The following is a 19,445-nucleotide window of genomic DNA, read 5'->3' on the forward strand; positions in this document are numbered from 1 at the left end:
CAACACTCGTCCACGTATACAACAAAGACAAGATCAGATATCAGCACCTAGAATTACAATAATTCCAAACACAGAAGCTCAGATGGCAGCATAAAGACACAATAACATCCAGGACACTATGTCTCTACTAGAGTTCAGCAGCTCGACTAGAGAAGGCCCCGAGAAATACAACATACCTGAAGCACAAGACAAGGACATTAAAATAGCTTTTATGAGTATGAGAGGTACTAAAGAGGAAATAAATAAACCCCTTAAAGAAATCTATGAAAGACAAACAAGAAGTCTCCAATGAGCAAAAACAGTTAAGGCCTGAAAGTAGGACTATAACCAATAAGGAAAACCCAATCTGAGGGAAATCTGGAAACAAAAAATTAGGAACTCTAAGAGGAATCTCAGAGGCAAGCCTCACCAACAGACAATAAGAGATGGAAGAGAGAATCTCTGTCATTGAAGACATGATAGAAGAAATGGGTACCTCAGTCAAAGAAAATGTTAACCCCAAAAAACTATAGGCATAAAAGACCCAGAAAATCTGTGATACTATGAAAAGACCAAATCTATAAATAACAGGAATACAGGAAGGTGAAAACACCCAGGTCAGAGGCACAAAAAATATTTTCAACAAAATAATAAAAGGAAATTTCCCTAACCTAAAGAAAGAGGTGCCTATAAAGGTAGAAGAAGCAAATAGAACACCAAACAGAAAATTCTCTCCGCATATAATAGTCAGAACACTAAATACACAGAACAAAGAAATAGTACTAAACGCTGCAAGAAAAAGCAAATAACATCTAAAGGCAGAACTAGAATGACACCAGACTTCTCAATGGAGCCTCTACAGGCCAGAAGGACCTGGACTCTAAGAGCTCTAAGTCACTACAGATGCCAATCATGACTACTATAGCCAACAAAACTTTCAATCACAATAGATGAAAAAATATTCCATGATAAAACCCAAAATTGAGCAATGTGTATCTACAAATTCAGTCCTACAGAAGAAGAGCCTAACCACACCCAAGAAAACACAAGGAATAAATAATTCCAGGCGCACAAATCAAAGAGGGGAAACATCCATAAAACACACCCACACTGCAGCTCACAACTGTCTGTAATTTCAGTTCCAGGGACATTTGTGCCAAAATGCCAATGCACATAAAATAAAAAATAAATAAATTTGCTGGGTGGTGGTGGCACTCAGCTTTAATCCCAGCACTCGGGAGGCAGAGGCAGGTGGATCTAACACCCCTTCATGTTAAAATTCTGGAGAGATTAAAGATATAGGAGATATACCTCAACATAGTATAGGTAGTTTACAACAAGCCCATAGCCAACATCAACTTAAATGGAAGAAAATTCAAAGTCATTCCACTAAAACAAGTAACAAGACAAGGTTTTCTACTTCCTCCACACCTATTCAATATAGTATCTGAACTCTTAGCTAGAGCAATAACACAACAGAAGGTGATCAAAGAGATACAAATTGGAAAGAGAAAAGTCACACTTTCTTTATTTGCAGATGATATGATAGTGACCCTGGGAAAGTCCACTAGGAAACTCCTACAGCTGACATTTTCAGCAACATAACAGGATGCAAAGTTAACTCAAAAATTCAGCAACCTCCTATATACAAAAGGCAAACAGACTGAGAAAGAAATCAGGGAAACACACCTTTAACAATAGCCTCAAAAATTATAAAGTATCTTGGGATAATTCTATCCAAGCAAGTGAAAGACTTGCCTGTTAAAAACTTTACAACACTGAAGAAAGAAGTTGAAGATATCAGAAGATGGAGATTTCCCATGCTCATGGATCGGTAGGATTAATACAGTAAAAATGACTATCCTACCAAAAGTAATCTACAGATTTAATGCAATACCCATAAAATTCCAACACGATTCTTCATTGACCTTGAAGAACAATTTTCAGCTTCCTATGGAAATGCAAAAAACCCAGGATAGCTAAAACAAATCTGAACAATGAAAGACTTGCTGGAGGAATCACCATCCCCCAAGCTCAAATTGTACTACAGAGCAATAGTAATAAAAACAGCACAACATGGCATTGGCACAAAAACAATGGATGTTGATCAATGGAAACAAATTGGAGACCCAGACATAAATCCACATTCCTACAGATACCTGATTTTTTTTTTAAATAAAGAAGCCAGAAATATACATTCGGAAAAAAAAAGTGCTGGTCAAACTAATTGGATGTAAAACAATCCAAATAGATCTATACTTAGCATAAAACTCAAGTCCAAGTGGACCAAATACCTCAACATAAAACTAGATACACTGAACTTGATTGAAGAGAAAGTAGGGAATAGTCTTGAACTTATTAGCATAGGAAAAGACTTTCTGAACAGAACACCATTAGCACAGACATTAAGATCAACAATCAATAAATGGAGCCTCACAAAACTGACATGGTTCTGCACAGTAAGGGATATCATTCAAAGTGGAAGACTGAGGAATGGGAAAAGGTTTTTAGCAACTACACACCCAATAGAGGGTCAATAGTCAAAATAAATAAAGAACTCAAAAAACTGGAAATCAAGAAAACAACCCAATTAAAGAATGAGGTACAGATCTAAACAGAATTCTCAAAAGAGAATGGCTGAGAAACTTTGAAAGAAATGTTCAACATTCTTAGTCATTAGAAAATGCAAATCAAATCTACTTCAAAATTTCATCTTACACCCATCAGAATGGCCAAGATCAATAAAACAATTGACAGCTCATGCTGGTGAGAATGTAGAGTAAAGGGAACACTAATCCATGGCTTGTGGGACTACAAACTTGTATAGACACAGCTAAAATTAAGGATCATTTTAGTAGTATAGAAACTTAATACAGTAGAAGCTTCCTAAAACTAAAATGTATACATATATGAAGGCTATCTAAATAAAATGACCAAGTAACGAAAGAGACAGAGCCCTAAATGGACATTTCTTATCACCAAATGAAGTTTCCAGTTCCAGGAATGGATTACGTCTAATTAAGTTGCTGGTCAAAGGGATCCCAAAACAACCCCAAACAACCCATGCTGTTGTTAAGACCATAGGTTGCTCTTCACAAGCTGAAGGCAAGGCCCTACTGCTGAAGACAACACCTCCATGGCTCACTGAATGCAGAGAAGTTGAGCTGGTAATTAAACAATATCTAATGTGATTTCTTAAGGCCTACTCCACAAGATGGAACCCATACCTTATATTGCTTTGGTGACCAGAACCTGGGACTAAATAGTCCAGGGACCTAAGATAAAAAACAAATATTAATGTTCTTGAATGGGACATAACAATAAAATGATCCCTAATGAAATTCTGCTATACTCATAGATCAGTGTCTTGCTCAGCCTTCACCAGAAAACCTTCCTCCTGCAGCAGACAAAACAAATACAGAGACCCACAGTCAGACAATATGCGGAGGGTGAGAGACCTTGGAACACTCAATCCTAAATGGGATGTCTCCATCAAATCCCTCCACTCAGGGCTTAGGAAACCTCAAGAAAGAGGAGAATAGTGGAATATCCAGAGGAGATGGAAGACACCAAGAAAACAAGGTTTTCTAAACACAACAGGACTGATACACACATGAACTCAGAGACAGAGGCAGCACACAGGGCTGCATGGGGCTGTACCAGATGGGGTCCTAGAGAGGAGAAGTGACACGCCCTCATCCCTAACCTAAAAGTCATCTCCAGCTGATAACCACTTGCAAATGAAAATGTAGTTTTCTCCAGGGGAGTCTCCCTGGGAAACTATTCTTAAGGGTAAGCTGCCGTTTTCCACTCGAGCTGGCTGCATGAACCTGGCAGAGGGGCCTGAAAACGAGATGGACTAAAGTCACATGCAGCAGCCAACTTTATCCAAAGCGTCAGATACTCTATACTCTGAGGATTAAGAAAAGCCACCTGAGTAAAGTGTGCAATCACAAGGTCAAACAGGTTTTTCCATAGAGGCACATGAACAACAACCAGCGAAGTCAACTCACTCCTGTCTGCTACACCTGGGAGGAACACAAAAACACATACCAAGACCAAGTCTATGTTTAAGGAAATTGAGGTCACAAGACTCTTGTTTTTCTTTTGGAGTTTTCTCACAAGCATACTCATCATCCTCACCGGACTCCATTCGTGGACTGTGTTCCCACACAGACAGCCAACGGAAAACAAGCTCAACAGCATCGTTGGAGATTCCTTATCTCATAATATTGTATCGGATTTTTCTTTTTTCTTTTTCCAATTTTATCTTTGATTTTTTTTATCCCTTTGTCTTACCCTATATATAGGTCCTTTGTGTATAATTATTATGGCTTCCAGTTTTTATGGGATCCCTGAATGTGTGAATGAGTGGGTCTCTGCATCTGTTTCTTGTGCTTTTTTAAAAAATCTTTTCTTTTTGTTTTGTCCTATTCTTATGTGGGTTTTTTTGTTTATCTTATTATATATTTTATTATCCCTTAGAAGTCTGCCTTTTATTTCTTATTTTTTAAATGATTCATTTTTTATCTCTTGTGTGCATTGGTGTTTTGTTACATGTCTATGTAAGGGTTCGGATCCCCTGGAAATGGAGTTACAGGTGGTTGTGAGTTGTCATGTAGTGCCGGGAACTGAACCCAGGTCCTTGGAAGAGCAGACAGTGCTCTTAACCACTAAGCCATCGCTTCAGCACTGCCTGATTATTTTCTAATGAAAAACAGAAAGGAGGTGGATACAGATGGGAGGGGGTAGAGAGGAACTGGGAGTACAGGGAGACTATAGTCAGAATGTTATATAAAAAATCTATTCTCAATAAAAGAAAAAAAAACGGGAAGACAAATGACATTATCTATTAAAAAGTAAAGCATTTTCCCTTTACCTACAGAGATATTTATATGCACGTAAAATAATCTCAGAGATGCTTGCTTCAGCAGTGTCTACAATAATCAGCAAGTGAAAGCAAATTAGACAAGAACAAATAGACACACTAGGCAGCCGAGGTGCACACCTTTAATTCCAGCACTCGGGAGCTCTGTGAGTTTAAGACCAGCATGGTGACAATGAGAGTTCCAGGACAGCCACAGCCAGGCTACATAGAGAAACCCTGTCTCAACAAACCAAGGGGAGGGGAGAATGAATAGATAGTTTAATACACTATGCAGGCATCAACAGATTGAATAGAATGCCAATCTGGACCTGTAAAAGCATCTCAGATCTCTGTGACATTCATTTACTACGGAATGCAGAACACATGCCATTGTTACGTCATCCGGTGATCCCTGAGATAGCCATTACCCCGAATTATCTTTCAAAATCCAAACTGTAATATATTTTCTAGCATTCTTTGGCTTCCTTTTTATTGGACAGCTCTTTTTGATTCAGCATGTTGACACATGAAGCTGTAGTAATCTTAACAGCTATACAGTAATCTTCTGGGTGAATGTATCATAATGGACCCAGTAGCCCACTGATGAACATGTCTGCTTTTTATCCTAGTAAGCATTGCTTATACGAGACATTATCAGACATGCTTTCTTTGTGTTTGTGTATAGTTTCTTTAGGAAATATTCTTAGCATATGAATATTTGATCTACAATATGTTTTTCAAATTCCTTGGGGCCAGGCGTGTTTAAGGACTTTATTTCAGAAAGATAATATAGCATGATGGTCACATAGTCCTTCAAGATTTGAGAAATAGCCCATAACCAAACTACCTATTTTGTTGTGTTTACCTATCTGTATTAAGCAGTAAATGAAAGTGATACTTGGCTTCACATTACGTCCAGTTTTTGCCATCAAATAACTCAAGAAAGCACTTTCTGACTGCAGAGGTTTGTGGCTTTGGGAACTACAAACCAAGCCCTGAATGGCTCCCTGCAATAGTAGCTGCACTGAGCTACTGCCTTATCACTACAACACTGGTTCTCCAAATCTTGCCAGAAGGAGCAGACCTTAAGAGCTCCGGCAATCTGACAGTGGTGTACATTTCATTCCTATAATCAAGACAAACCTATAAGACCAGCACTTGGGAGGCCGAGGCAAGAGGATCACGACAATTTTGAAGTCACTCTGAGCTATGCAAGTACCAGGTCATCCAGGGCCACACAGCAAAACTTTCTCTCTCTCTCTCTATCTCTCCCTTTCTCTCTCACACACACATTGGGAGGGGGCTGGGGAGGGAGGTAAAAAGAAGAGAGAGAACACAGCATGCAGAGGGAGATTTTATTTATAACATTAATGAAAAATCAGACATTAAGCAGTATAATAAATAAAAGAATCCAAGTGCAGAAAATATTAAGCTATCTAGAAATGTGAACTCCCATTATTTCATATATTCATTCAATCTATGTTTAGCTAAAAATCATTATAGAATTTTGAAGCTTGAAATTAATAAATTATGAATTTATCCTGGAACATTTTGAAAAAGCACAGCACAGAAAATCAATGACTTGATTTGGAAGCAGGCACAAAAATATGGTGCTTAAACAACATACACAGAAACAGAATGAGTAGAGACTGTGGAAAACCCAGAAACAGATCCAGAGGAGTCAAACAGGAATTATACACACCATAAAGATGTGAGACCACTAGTCAGTCATACGAAAGATCCAAAGGTCGGCTGCATTCTTCATCACACAGTAAAATTAAAACTGTTAAAGGAATAATGCATTAAAAAGTGAAGCAGCAGAAGAAAACGTGGCTTAGTATTTTTATAATCTGAGATGGAGAAATTAGTCATGAAGTCCAATCACTGTAAAGATGATGTTTCAACAGCAAAACCCCACTCAACCCCACAAGCAGATGGGGGTGGCTGGTCCTCAGGGTTCCATCTGTCGTCATGATGGGAGGGGTGCTGCTCAGAGTGGGTCTTGACTGTGACTTCCGTACCTGCAGTGAAGCCTGGCTGCTGACAGAACCTTACTCTCCCTGTAGATACTGTTTGCTACACTGGTCAGGGCAGTCTATCCATGGAACATTCCTGATCAACCCAATGGCATGGCTTCCCATTGAGCGTTCTGAATGCTGGGGACTATGGGACTTGGTGACCCTTTCTACTAAGATGGTCTCTGAAGTCAGGTTTCAGAAGAGTCTGGAACCTGAAAGTTGACCAAGTGGCCGTGGGTTAGCCAGTGTGAGAGAAGTGAGATTTTGGGAGGTCTCATTACGGGAAAGGTAGGGTGACAGAAGGAAAGAAAACAGACTGATGTGGTTTAGTCACTGCGTTACGTTCCCTAGGAAGCACCTTTAGCCTTTCAGCCTCTAGATCTCCCTTTCCGGGTTGTTTTTTGTTATTTAGAAAATAAAGTTTTAACTGCTATGTACCATGAACAAACTCAGAGACAGACTAGGGGGAGCATTGGAAGCAAACAAGTAGTTGAAATCTCCACATGGAAAAGAGGAGCTCAACAATAGCAAGGCCAGCAACGGACAGATGCCCAGTTCACTGAAAATCAAAGGATGTTAATTAGAACAAAGAAATACCATTTATTATTTCTTTATTCTTAAAATTAAAAGGTTTGCAAGAATGAAAAATACTGATATTATTTTGTGCTGAGGGCAGAGAAACAGAGCCAGATCTTGCAGAGAATATAAAGTGTGATTTAAAAAATATTGAATTTACAACTTAAAACCAACCAACCCATCGATATGTCTTACTTAAATTTGATGCTATAAAAATACCTAAGATACAAATAGATATCTTCTTTCAATACTTTATAGTACTCACATGCTAGGGATATTCTGAATATTGATCAGTTCAGAAATGGGGTATAAAGATGTAGTCCAACCTGAGGCAGGGTGCTATGGACTTCCTAAGTGTGAAGAGACTTTAGATGTATTGATAATAAATAAAACCATAATACAATATACTATGTCATCTTTTTTGGGGGAGGGCAGTACATACATGTTCCAGTCACTTGAAAAATCTCATTATACTGTTATATTTTGGAAATAAGATTAGGATTCAGTGGAGGAAGCCTCAGTTTTGCTAGCTACACACACACACACACACACACCATACCATATACCACACTCCACACACATAAAGATGAGTGCACATCTCAGGACTTATCAGGAACTAAACTGTCACTTGCTTTTTCTCTTGACCCCTTCTGCTTTCAACCTGCTCCTCTACTTGTGAGATAAATAAAGTGGAACAGCACATGTTTACAGAGAATTTTAAAATCATGATGAAATGAACTTAAAGGCTGGTGTGCTTATCAATCATCTACCAAGAAGTAGCAGTTCCAAAGAATGCAAGTGGCAGACTCCTGAGGATTCCTTGTCCTCAGAGCCTTCTCCCCCTGGTTCTCAGCCAGCTCCAATACCGTGTGTCCCTGCACCACTTGCTGTGCTGGGTGTGCCTGGGCTTCAGATGGGAGCAGGGTTCTTGCCTTTGCAGAATTCATCATCTCACAGAAACACCACACGAGGCATGGTGGCACACCTTTAATCCTAGCACTAAGGAGGATAACTCTGAGTTTGAAGCCAGCCTTGTCCACATGGTGATCCCAAGCCAGACAGGACTAATAGTAAGACCCTGTCTCAAAAAAACAAAAGCAAGCAAGCAAGCAAACAACAGCAACAAAACAAAACAAAACAAAACCCCACACACAAGGCCATGGGTAACAAGAAATGACTAGTCAGAGGCTTAGTTTCCTGCTGCTGTGGACCACCTACCCAGATGACCCGCCTTTCCACCAGCCTGGTGTCGTTGTTCCTGGATGGGTCTGTCCCCATCTTCTCACTTGGTTGCTTGGTTGTTGTCCTGATGCCTAGCACCTGATGCTTTCCTGTTTCTAAGAAGCACTGATGATGTGGTTCTACTTTGCCTTATGTGTAAATACTGCCCTCAGTGTCCAGAACCCATGTAGCTTTCCACTTGACTCCTAAGCTCTCTCCTGAAAACCTCTTCCCTAAAACACCTGTGTGAACTGGTAGTTCAGAGCTGAAAAATTTAGAGGTGCTGTCATGGGCACCTTTCCAGTGCCTGCGGAAGTGGTTTCCCCAGCAAGCTCTCTAGGGAAGGGGCTTGCTGGGGAAGCAGTGCCTTCCTTCACTAGCTTTAGAAATAAGCAACCCACGGAACAGAAAGGAAGAGAAAGCCATCTACCCGGCTTTATCTGAGCCTGGTAACAGAGAGGGGAGTGTGAGGGAGAACAAGAGGGAGATGTAGTTAATTACCCGTCCAAGCAAAGGTGAACGCTGGAGATGGCGAGACCCATTTACAGGAGGGAATAGACCCATCATTGAGACTAGAGAAAGGGAGGATTGTTCAGGGCCAGGAAAGCAGCTCGATGTTCAGATTCCATTCCCTTTCTGGAGCTCTGGAGGGAGAAAGGTCATGACTTGGGCTGGGAAGGTACACTTAGCAGACTGGGAGGGGGCTGCTATCTTAGGTCCAGTTCTGGGCTTGCAACCTGCCCCACCCCAAGGGAATGGACTTCATTCCTTTCTGGAAGCTGGTATGGGCTGGCAGAGGAAGGGGTACCCTGGGAGAGTCCCCCATTACCATCACAAGGGCTGTCAGACCCCACAATGCAGTGGGGCCCCAAATGCAGGGTAACCCTAACCCTGCAGTGATTGAAACAGATAGAGGGGGAGCTCTGCCACACAATGCCGGTCCTGGCCCCTCTCCTCCTCCTCCTTGCACTTCCTCAAGAGCCTTTGTCTTCTGGTCCCTTGGGCTTGGAGGCTCTCTCATTCCCCACAAATGCTGCCCATTAACCTCAGAATGAGGCCTCCAGGGGAAGGCCTGGCCCTTTCTCTTCGTGCTTCATCTCTCAGAGGCTCTTCTGGTTCTCCCCTGCCTGCTAAGCAAAAAAGATGCCCAGCTGTGAAAAAAACATGCCTGGGTTTGAATCAGGAGCAGCTGGTCCTTCCTGGGCTGGTGCTCAGAGATGGTGGAAGGTGCTCTGGGGTGAGCAGCCTGGGACCACACCAGACGCTTTGCCCTGTGCCCCAAAGTGAAAGTCCTCTGGAAGCTCAGTACACATCTTGGTATGACTGCTGAAAACAAAGCTGTTCTGATCTTTTGGAGTGACCTGGGCTTCTTCCTGAAAAGGGTGAGCATCAGTCTTCAAAATATGCCAGCACTTGGGGAGGCAAAGAGAGAAAGTCACAGTTCAGAGGCAAAGAGAGAAAGTCACGGTTCAGAGCCTCCAGTGTTCACTTACAGGGAAATCCATCTCTAAAGGGATTTTGTTATCATTTGGAGTATTTTAGTCATGCCTCTTTCTTAGACACTGACGAAAGCCACAGCTGCCTTCTAAAAGAAAGAAGCACGGGTGGATGAAAACCCACGGACACCATGCTATCAGGAGGAGTATATATTTTGGCACAGAACTGAGAGCAGAGGAGGATCCATGTGGAATGGGGGCAGGCTCCTCTTGAAGGCTGGCTTTACTCAGAGCCGGCAACTGGTGGTCCTGGTTCCTGCACAGGGTGTGAGGTGCACATCTCCCACCAGCCTTGTCCTGGGCTTGGTGAGGAAGCCAGAGACAAGGCAGCTATGGGAACATCTGTGAGCTGCTCAGCTGAGAGGCATGCTATAAACCGGAGGGAAGTGATGTCAAGGTCTTCAACAGTGCACAGCTACGGCAGGCCAGGCACGGCAACCTCCACAGCTCTCACATTTTACAATACCCCTATAAATTAGGAACCACTCTAACGTCACTAGCGAGCTAGCAAATGAACTGTTCAAGATGATCCAGCTAGCAGGCCGCTTTGAAGGAATGGAAGCCCAGGTCTTTTGTCCGCAAAGCCCACAACAGTGTCAGGCTGGTGGCTTGGTGTTCTTTCCAGCCTCTTCTGAGGGTAAGCAGGCTGGGCCTGTTGCATGGACATTTCTACTCAGCATGGTTGCCAAGTGCCCAAAGGGCCTTCACTGTCTCCCAGCATCTAACAGGCTAGGGGCAACTTCAAGCTCTAATGCAATCTGCACCTCAAGCACTCCTGTTGTGCCCTAAAGTTAAATCATAAGGCCATGCTGATGGGCATCCGCTCTCTCTCCTGTCTTCCTTTCAAACCTTTCTTTACATGGCCTACTGCTCAGCTCCCTTGCTGCCAGGCTAGCTTTGCTCTGGATCATCCTGTATCACTCCTGCTTGGCTGGAGCCTGCCCCCGTAGAGTACCCCAATAGACTAGGCACTTCAATGTGTGTTTTCTGGTGGCTGTGCCAACGTCTGTTATGCATCTTAACAACACCTGAGGTCACAATAGGGCCTCTCCACACCAGCTCCTGTCTTGCTCTGCTTCTCAGGCAGCTGAGTGGGACACACTGCCTGCCATTCAATATTTATCACAGACCAGAGTCACACTGTGCCAAAGGAATAAAAACCTCACAAGAAACATAGTGGTTATTGGAACAGGTATGTAGATTCTCGTATTTAATGCCAGTTAAAAGAAGAAGGTATACAGGGCAATGGGATACACATGCTCTTTCCACAGAGGAGCCCCCCCCCCCCATGCAGTCGCCTGCAGCGGAGCTACTCTCCTGGTGAGCACGAGAGGAAAAGGTTCCTTTTAGAGGTACAGATGGATCTCACTGCATTTCTCCCACAAATGTGGAACTGTGCAAAATGAAAAGGCTATTTCCAACACGTCAGTGAGGAAAGGCTGAAAGGCAGGTGAATAAAGGAAGGGGAGGGGGGTTGGAGGAGGCGGGTACAGCAAAAGTAGTTTGGAGGAGACCTGGTGAAGCCAACCAAACCTGCACTCAGAGGTCTAAGTAGGAAACTCCTGGCCAGTGCCACCCCTGGGCCTGGGACCTGCTGAGCTAGATGCTGTGGAGCAAATGGACTGTTGGACCCAGTTTATGATGGAGTCACTGGGAGACACTCCTTTTACTAACAGTGACTGTGGGTTCCCATGTGCAGGCCCTGTTCTTCTCAACCCACACCAGGCTCATCTGGTACTAAAAGGTTTTTTCCCCCCATGAATGGCAAAAGTAAGTGAGCCTCTGCCTAACCATGGCTCACAAACCAGACTGTCTTCACGGGTGTGGATCTGGTTGGAAGGCCAGACCTCCAGGCAGCAGTGTCTTACACACCTGAGACTCTTCAGGACATGTGTGCCTGCAGGCATCTGAGATAAGGCCACAGTGTCTGAGGCCTACAGGCATGCATACTGTGTTCAACTCCTCAGGGACAGCTCAGCTTTAGGCCTTATGGATAAAATGAAAAAAAAAAAGTTCTACTTCATCAATTCATAATCACCTTGACATTGAAGGCCTCTGGCTTTCAAAGGTCCGAAGTAGCGTGCTGCTTTTTGTTAGGGAACAGTGAAGGAAGATGCAGAGGCAGGAGAAGAAAGGCCAGGTGGCCATGCTCACACACCCTGAGATTGGATGAAATTCCCATCAGCAGGACTCTGCTGTGGAAGGCAGAGTGGAGACTAGACAAGCAGCAAGATGGCGTCTAGAAGGACAAAAGCTGCGACAGGCCAGCAGGCTCTCTACACTGAAGGCTGAAGAGCACTGGTAAAGGGCCGCTCCTTCCTTCTCAGTCAGCAGGACTTCAGGTTAGTGGAATCAATTCTCGGCCTTTTCATCTATCCAGGGCTTGGAGACACCACTTTGTCTTCTTTCCCACAGGCCTCTGCTTCCCTTGGCTAACCAAATTTTGGGTGTTCTTATGAGACTCTCCTTCTGAACCTCTGCACCATTGTGTAGCCCATTGATGAGGCTTGCAGGCATCTGCAGAGCATGAGTGGCTTGATCTTTCGTTATAGGAAGCTGTACCTCTGTACAGTGGTCTCTTCCTGTTGGTATTTAAGATGGCTATGGTAAGGGTGGGGTGTGTTCAAGATGGGGTAGGCTACAGTGGGCTGGGAGATACAGAAGCACTGCTGTCCCAGAAGCACACAGTAGGTGACAAAGGCAATGAGAGTTTGACCAGTCTTTCTCCTCATCACTTTTGTGGCATCTTGGATAGTGTTCTATGATGCAATTACTCTTACGATCAGTTAGCCTAACAGCTTCCACAACTGAGTGCGCAGACACCTCTGACTAATGGCACAGGAAAGCCCTGGCCATGTCTCAGTAGTCTACCTGGCTGGTCCAGGCTCCAGAGATTAAAGATAGGATTTCAGAAAACCACTATGAGGTGAGGCCAAGGTACAACTCAGAAGATGGGAGCCCTGGGCTTGGGCAAGATGAGCTTTGTCTCTATGATGCGACTTAGTTGATGACAGCTGGGCCAGAGGCAACAAACCTCAGCTACAGCTGACCTTGTCTACCTCATGGTGACAGATCCATGCCCAGAAACATCCAGTCCTGGGGAGGCTGTGCCCATTGTGTAGGGCTTAGGACATTTGCTTTAAAGGTGGTAGCCAGAAGGCTGTTGTTAAAACGTAAGTGAACAATCTCAAGAAGTCATGAGGCTTTCCTCAAGGTGAAAGCACCCAGGCTGTTTTCAGGCTTTGGGGCTTCAGATCACGTAGATGCTGCTGCAGAAGGCAAGTATGAGACTCTCCTCAGGAACCTTCAAAAGCAACTGCTGATCTATATTATAAACCTAGTGTTATGGTCATGAAAGAAGGGACAGAGATGAATGAAAAAGAAGCTGGGTTCCTTGGGGACCCAAACTGGCTTTCAAGATACAGAAAAACAACTCACCCAGTGAGGCAACTTGCTTTTCAGCATGGGCCCAAGTGTACAACTCTGCTAACTACCCCTCTCCAGCCACAAGGTCTGGTTAGACGCCACTAGTGAAACTGCCACCTATGGCACCAGAGTGAAAGTGTCATCTTGCCACACACCTCACTCTTATGGCCATTAAGTAAGCCAACAAGGCAGATGAATATCCTAAACTGAGGCTGGCTTTGGTATACTACATAGCTATGTCTGCCGGGCTCTCCTATGCACTTACGTGAGCACTTGAGAGCAAACAGAATACATATTTTACTTCCTCATATCAACTCCCAGCACAGGTACCCACCGAATTTGTGGAGCCCTGGATAAGAGGAAGCTCATCATATTAGCACTGACAGTGTATCCTTCCCAGGATAACACAGAAAGTATGGCAGCCCCTCCCCCCCCCGACTATGCCCCTCATGTTCTTGATTATTCTTGTGCCTCTCTTACTATACGGAAAGGTTATATGAATACTGTACAGGGGTTAATAAAAAAATACATATGCTCTCTTTGAGGAAGAATGCACAAATGCAGGGCTGGCCCAGGGGAGATCCTGGACCATGGGCCATGGCAAATGGTCTCTGTGGGCCCAAGGCCAACATTCAGGAGTGGTGGCTGCTGATGAGTCCTCGGAGCTGCTTGGCCACAGTGTCAATCAATTTCTGCTTGTCTCGTTCATTTTTCCGGAACTGTGCAAACATGTTATTCTTGCGGCTAGTATCTTTCATCCTAAATAGAGAAGGAGAGAAAGGGGGCAAGGTGTTTGAGATAGTACCAGACAAAGAACAGGCAGGGAGTAGGATGGCAATATGCATCTTAACCATTCCCATAGTAGAAGAGTCCAGAATATTCCCATTGTCTAGCTACCTACTCATGATGAAGCTGTCCTTCAGGCACCCACTACCTTCCTGACTTCATTTGCCTTTGATAAAGAGCAAGCTTTGGAGGGGTCAGGTCCTTATCCACATACCTTCCCCATCTGGTCAACCCTTATTTCTTCAGATGAGCACTTTATAGGAGTCTGAGACATGTCACAGCTCTGCTGGCCAGCAGACTCCTAAAATTGTCTGAAGTGCACTTATTTCATTATCCTGCTTAAACATAAGAGACGGAATTTGGAAGGTAAGGCAGAAAAATATTGTCTTAAAATGAATTACAGGAGATCATAAGTCACCAAAGAGCCACTGTGCATCTCTGAGCCCTACTCACTCTAACTGATCCTTCTTTCATGGCCTGGAAAAACGAGGAGTTAGTCTCTTCATTAGTTTCAGGAATATGGGCGAGAAGTACTATGATACCATGTGGGCACAGTACTGAGAAAAGCTGGGCATCTTCCCAGTTAATAAAGTTAGGCTTTATGTGAGACAGCCTGAACTCTCAAGATTTTTGTTTTGGGTTCTGCTAAAGCTCTACGGATGATATTACTGGAGTATAAATAATGGATATAGTTCTGTCAAGTGGATGGCCCTAACGAGGAGGCAGGGTTAAAGAAAGTAAGGCCAAACTGACATTACTGCAGTCTCTATATTCAGCCAAGCCACCAGGACAGAGTCCAGGACTATGCTGTTCTCTGTAAAGGTCCTATTATACATGGCATCCAATGCTGATGACTACTATGGTCTAGCCTCTGCACCCTGATTCCCAGCCCACAGGTGTTATACATGGCATCCAATGCTGATGACTACTGTGGTCTAGCCTCTGAACCCTGATTCCCAGCCCACAGGTGTTATACATGGCATCCAATGCTGATGACTACTGTGGTCTAGCCTCTGAACCCTGATTCCCAGCCCACAGGTCAGGTGGGCTGGCTGGCACCTTGGTTCTTGGAATTGAACTGGCTTTCTGTTCTTAGGGCTATATGGGAAAAGTCCAGAGGGTCTAAATTACTCCCAGGCATACTTCCCAAAGGTCTTTGGCCAATCCTGATCCTTCTTTCTTCCTCTAAGGGGAGTCTTTTGAAGAGAAACCTAATTGGAGGCCATGAATCAAGACAGAAATTCCAGAAAGGTAATTTACATCGTGTATAGATGCTACATGCCAGGCACAATGTGTGCTCATCTGTGTTTATATAGCCACTGGAAAGCATATAGTTCATAAGGGCATTCTGACTATCAAGGAAGCATAGCTGTCTGGCTCTTTGACAGTGACAGTCAAAACTAACAGTGACTTTTCTCCCCAGTCTAAGCTCAGAGTAATTCTTTCAGGCTAGAGTTTTTCATCCAGCATGGAGCTCCTGCCCACATGTGGAAGCCTGCGCTAGGCTAGGAAGGGGAGCAGATGACTTGACTGGGTTGGAAAGAAAGCTTTCCTTAATGCCCTTACGGCGCTGGGGAGAACAGTTTGCTACTTTAAGCACTAGCTGCACAGTTCTGTTTGTGAATCTGGCAGTTTTAGATTATTCTGAAGGACTCCCTTCCTTTTGTTGGATAAGCTGTAAATCCAGACAACACAAAACTAACAGGAAAGAGGAAACAGAGAAGACCTTTCTATATATGTGGGACATTTGGCTTGACTGATGTTATCATTTCCTGCAGTAGTGAAGAAATAGATACTAGAAAAGGCCTGTAGTTCAAGAGGAGGACTCTGTACTTCATAGGAGAAAGAGAAGAGACAAGAGGCAAGAACTTTTTGGTCACTGAAGCCTTTGGTTGGAATCTTGTTCTCAGGTGCCCCGAAAGCTCTGAGCGACATGATAGTTTGTACCCACTTGGGAATGTACAAAACTAAGTGAACTCTCCCTTCTCTGATTCTTCTTCAAGTCTCACATTCTTTTTTTTTTAATGCTTGTTGGAACTAAGAATTATGAATGGACTACTAAGTGCAATGGTCAATATGGCTGGAAGCACCTGAGTTAGCTTCAAGAACAAGTATGTTTTTCAAGGCACTAGAAACAGGAACATGGCCTTATATACTAACTACCCTTTACCCTTCCCCCACCTCTCCATACAGAGCACAGGGCTGTGTACTCACTTCTCAAGCAGGGTCAGAGCAGTCACAGGATTCACTCGGAGATACTTGCAGTTGGGTTGTCCATAGTCAGCAAGGTATGTGGACCAATCCCACTGAATGAAGAGGTCCAATAGCTGAAAAATACCCCAATCCCCATACCAAGGGTTAACCAGAACCTCAGAAATCCTAAAATTCTTTACTACCAGCTAACTCTTGAAACACTGAAATAACATCTAATAAAAGCAAATACAGCTGCAGACCACACTAGAAATAGGAAATAACCACGTAAATGTCAGATGATAGAGTGATTTCCACCACAAGGACAAGTCCATCACTGAGACTCCAAACGAGCAGTGAGCCTTAGAGACCAGACTATGGAAAAACTATTTGGGGCTAACCTCACATATAGGACCCATAGTAATCACCCACTTATTCATTTGAGAAAGGCCTATCATGAGCTTTCTGCATACCAAATCTACTCGAGGCACTCAGAATTCAACAATGAACAAATTAAGTGGGTGCAGCCCAGAGCCACAATGCGACTTCAACCTCAGTTGGTCAGTACTGGTGCTCCCCATACTCTTAGAGGCCAGAAGAGGGCAATGAATCTCCTAGGACTGGAGTTACAGATGGTTGTGAGTCACCATGTATGTGTTTGGAACCAAACCTGAGTCCTCTGCAAGAGTAGCCAGTGTTCTTAATCTCTGAATCATCTCTCTAACACCTGGTTAATATTTATTTATTTAGCAATCAAAATGGTTTAAATATGAATGTAATTCATAAGAACAGTAATAACAACTAAAGTAGTACATGTTTTTCCTCGATAAAAATAGGCCAGTCTCTAGAAGGTCTCATTCTATGAAGACACCATTTTCAAATCTTGGTAAAAGGAGCCTGTGGAATCCACCATCTGTGCGTTCTACTTCATGCCCTCAACAACCTTACAAAAACGTCCCGATACAACAGATTACATTTGCAGAGTGCAGTGCTGAAGCGACAGAACTGAGATTGAGTGCTACAATCACATTCCTGTGTGTTAAATTGTTACTTAATTATTTATTTAGCTCATTGGTCCAATAGCATAAAAAGAGAGAACAGCATCTTAAAATTCATCTCATTCTATGTTCAGAGATAAAAGAGTTATCCATTCTTCATTTTCTGGAGGCAAGCCTTGCTTAGAGTCTGATGGCAATCACACACAGGTAGTTTTCAAAGCTACTGCATGAAGAGGATCCTGAAGGCCACCTCTATACAGTATATGGTAACATAATGACTCTTGCATTCACCAATTCAGGCACACTCCCCAAATATTCCCAATGGCCCAGTTTTATTTCTGTCCAGAAGGCTGGGTGCCAACGATCAGATATAAGCACACGTATATATATACGCAGCAAGATTACAGTCAACAGACTCTGAAAATTGAAAATGGCAGGCATAATGAGGCTGATGCTGGTTCAGCCACATCAACCTTCTGGGCTGGGGTGCCCTGGGCAATATTTAAATGGACAGAAATACACTGTTCTTGATTAAATACTTTTCCTTATCTAGAACATCTAGGTAGACACTTAGTCTAATTAAGCTACAAGGCATACAGAATCCCATTCTGATTTGTACTTATGGCTTGCTGGAACTAAGAATTAGGAATGGACTATCAAGTGTAATGGTCAATATTGTTTATAAACTTAGGCTCTCCCACTACCTTCCTTCCTTCTGGATTGGTCACTGATCCAGCTTTCATTCTGCTATTAGGAAATGCTTCTCTTTCTCTCCTGTGTGCATTTTCTACCGGTATGGACTCTGAGTTCCCACTTCTTTATTATTACTTAGTTTATTTATTTCACATCCCAACCATAGCCTCCCTCCTCTCCCTCCTTCCCCACTCATCCCCCCCCCACCAACCACCAGTTCGCCCTTCCTCCATAATTGTTCAGAAAGGGGAAGGCCTCCCATGGATTTCAGCAAAGCATGGCATATCAAGGTGCCCTAAGACCAAGCAGCCTGCCCCCCATGCCCTGTATTCAGGCTGGGCAAGGCAATCCAGCATGAGGAATAGGTTCCCAAGAGTCAGTCAAAGCACCTGGGACAGCCCTTGCTCCCATTGCCAGGAGTACATACAGACCAAACTATCCAACTGTCACATATATTCAGAGGGCCTAGGTTGGTCCCATTCAGGCTCCCTAGTTGTTGGTTCAGACTCTGTGGGTTCCCATGCGCCAGGCTAGTGGTTTCTGTGGGTTTTCCTGTGATGTTCCTGACCCTCCTGTTCCCTCTCCTCAGCAGGACTCTCCAAATGTCACTCAATGTTTGCCTATGGGTCTCTGCATGTGCCTTCATCAGTCACTGGATAAAGGCTCTCTCTGCTGACAACCAGGGTAGTCACCAATATGATCCCCATTTTTAATGGCTTATTCTTATATATACTGTTTTGGGACTAGACTGTCCTAGCAATGGCAAACAGGAGTCCTTGCAAGTTAGGCATGTGTTTCTGTGCTATGACCCGTAATTTCTGGAGCACTTCAGACAAAGCTTTCTGGTTCAACAGGACTTGCATTAAACCACCTCAGTGTGGCAATCAGCCATTACTTTTTAAAAATAAGATTCTTTTAAGAGGAATGATATGAAAAAAGGGATTTTGGTGCCAGGTGTGCTCCCTGCTACTGGAATACCTCTGTTCCCTGCTATTGGGGAGACAACTTATATATGTAATATGCAGGTTAAAAACCCGGGCATGCACAAATACTTCGAATTTCAACCCTCTCACAGGTTCTCCTGTTCTCCTGATAAGAACCCTGACTTTCAGCATCCTTACTTAATTTGATCAACCTTACACATATCTGAAATGGACTCAGGACTGTTTGTATTTACCAATAAGATAACAACCAA

At 43.5% G+C, this 19,445-nt stretch overlaps 1 protein-coding gene and 1 pseudogene across 4 annotated transcripts in view; both read right to left on the minus strand.

Moving 5' to 3' along the window:
- Positions 1 to 11,337: 11,337 nt before the first annotated feature.
- Positions 11,338 to 19,445, minus strand: part of Exoc6b (exocyst complex component 6B) — a 550,902-nt gene continuing 542,794 nt past the window's right edge. For all 4 annotated transcript variants that reach the window (XM_050164869.1, XM_050164868.1, XM_050164867.1 and 1 more), the window contains exons 21-22: positions 16,584 to 16,696; positions 11,338 to 14,342 (exon numbers count right to left, since the gene is read on the minus strand). In XM_050164869.1, coding sequence (XP_050020826.1) covers positions 14,216 to 14,342; positions 16,584 to 16,696 — 240 coding nt within the window. In that variant the 3' untranslated portion in view covers positions 11,338 to 14,215. The remainder of the gene's footprint in view (positions 14,343 to 16,583; positions 16,697 to 19,445) is intronic.
- On the minus strand, positions 16,708 to 18,372 carry LOC126515308 (protein kish-A-like; annotated as a pseudogene).

This window comes from Alexandromys fortis, unplaced genomic scaffold, assembly GCF_014885135.2.
Source record: "Alexandromys fortis isolate MF-2015 unplaced genomic scaffold, M_Fortis_MF-2015_v1.1 scaffold_138, whole genome shotgun sequence".
Taxonomy (NCBI): domain Eukaryota; kingdom Metazoa; phylum Chordata; class Mammalia; order Rodentia; family Cricetidae; genus Alexandromys; species Alexandromys fortis.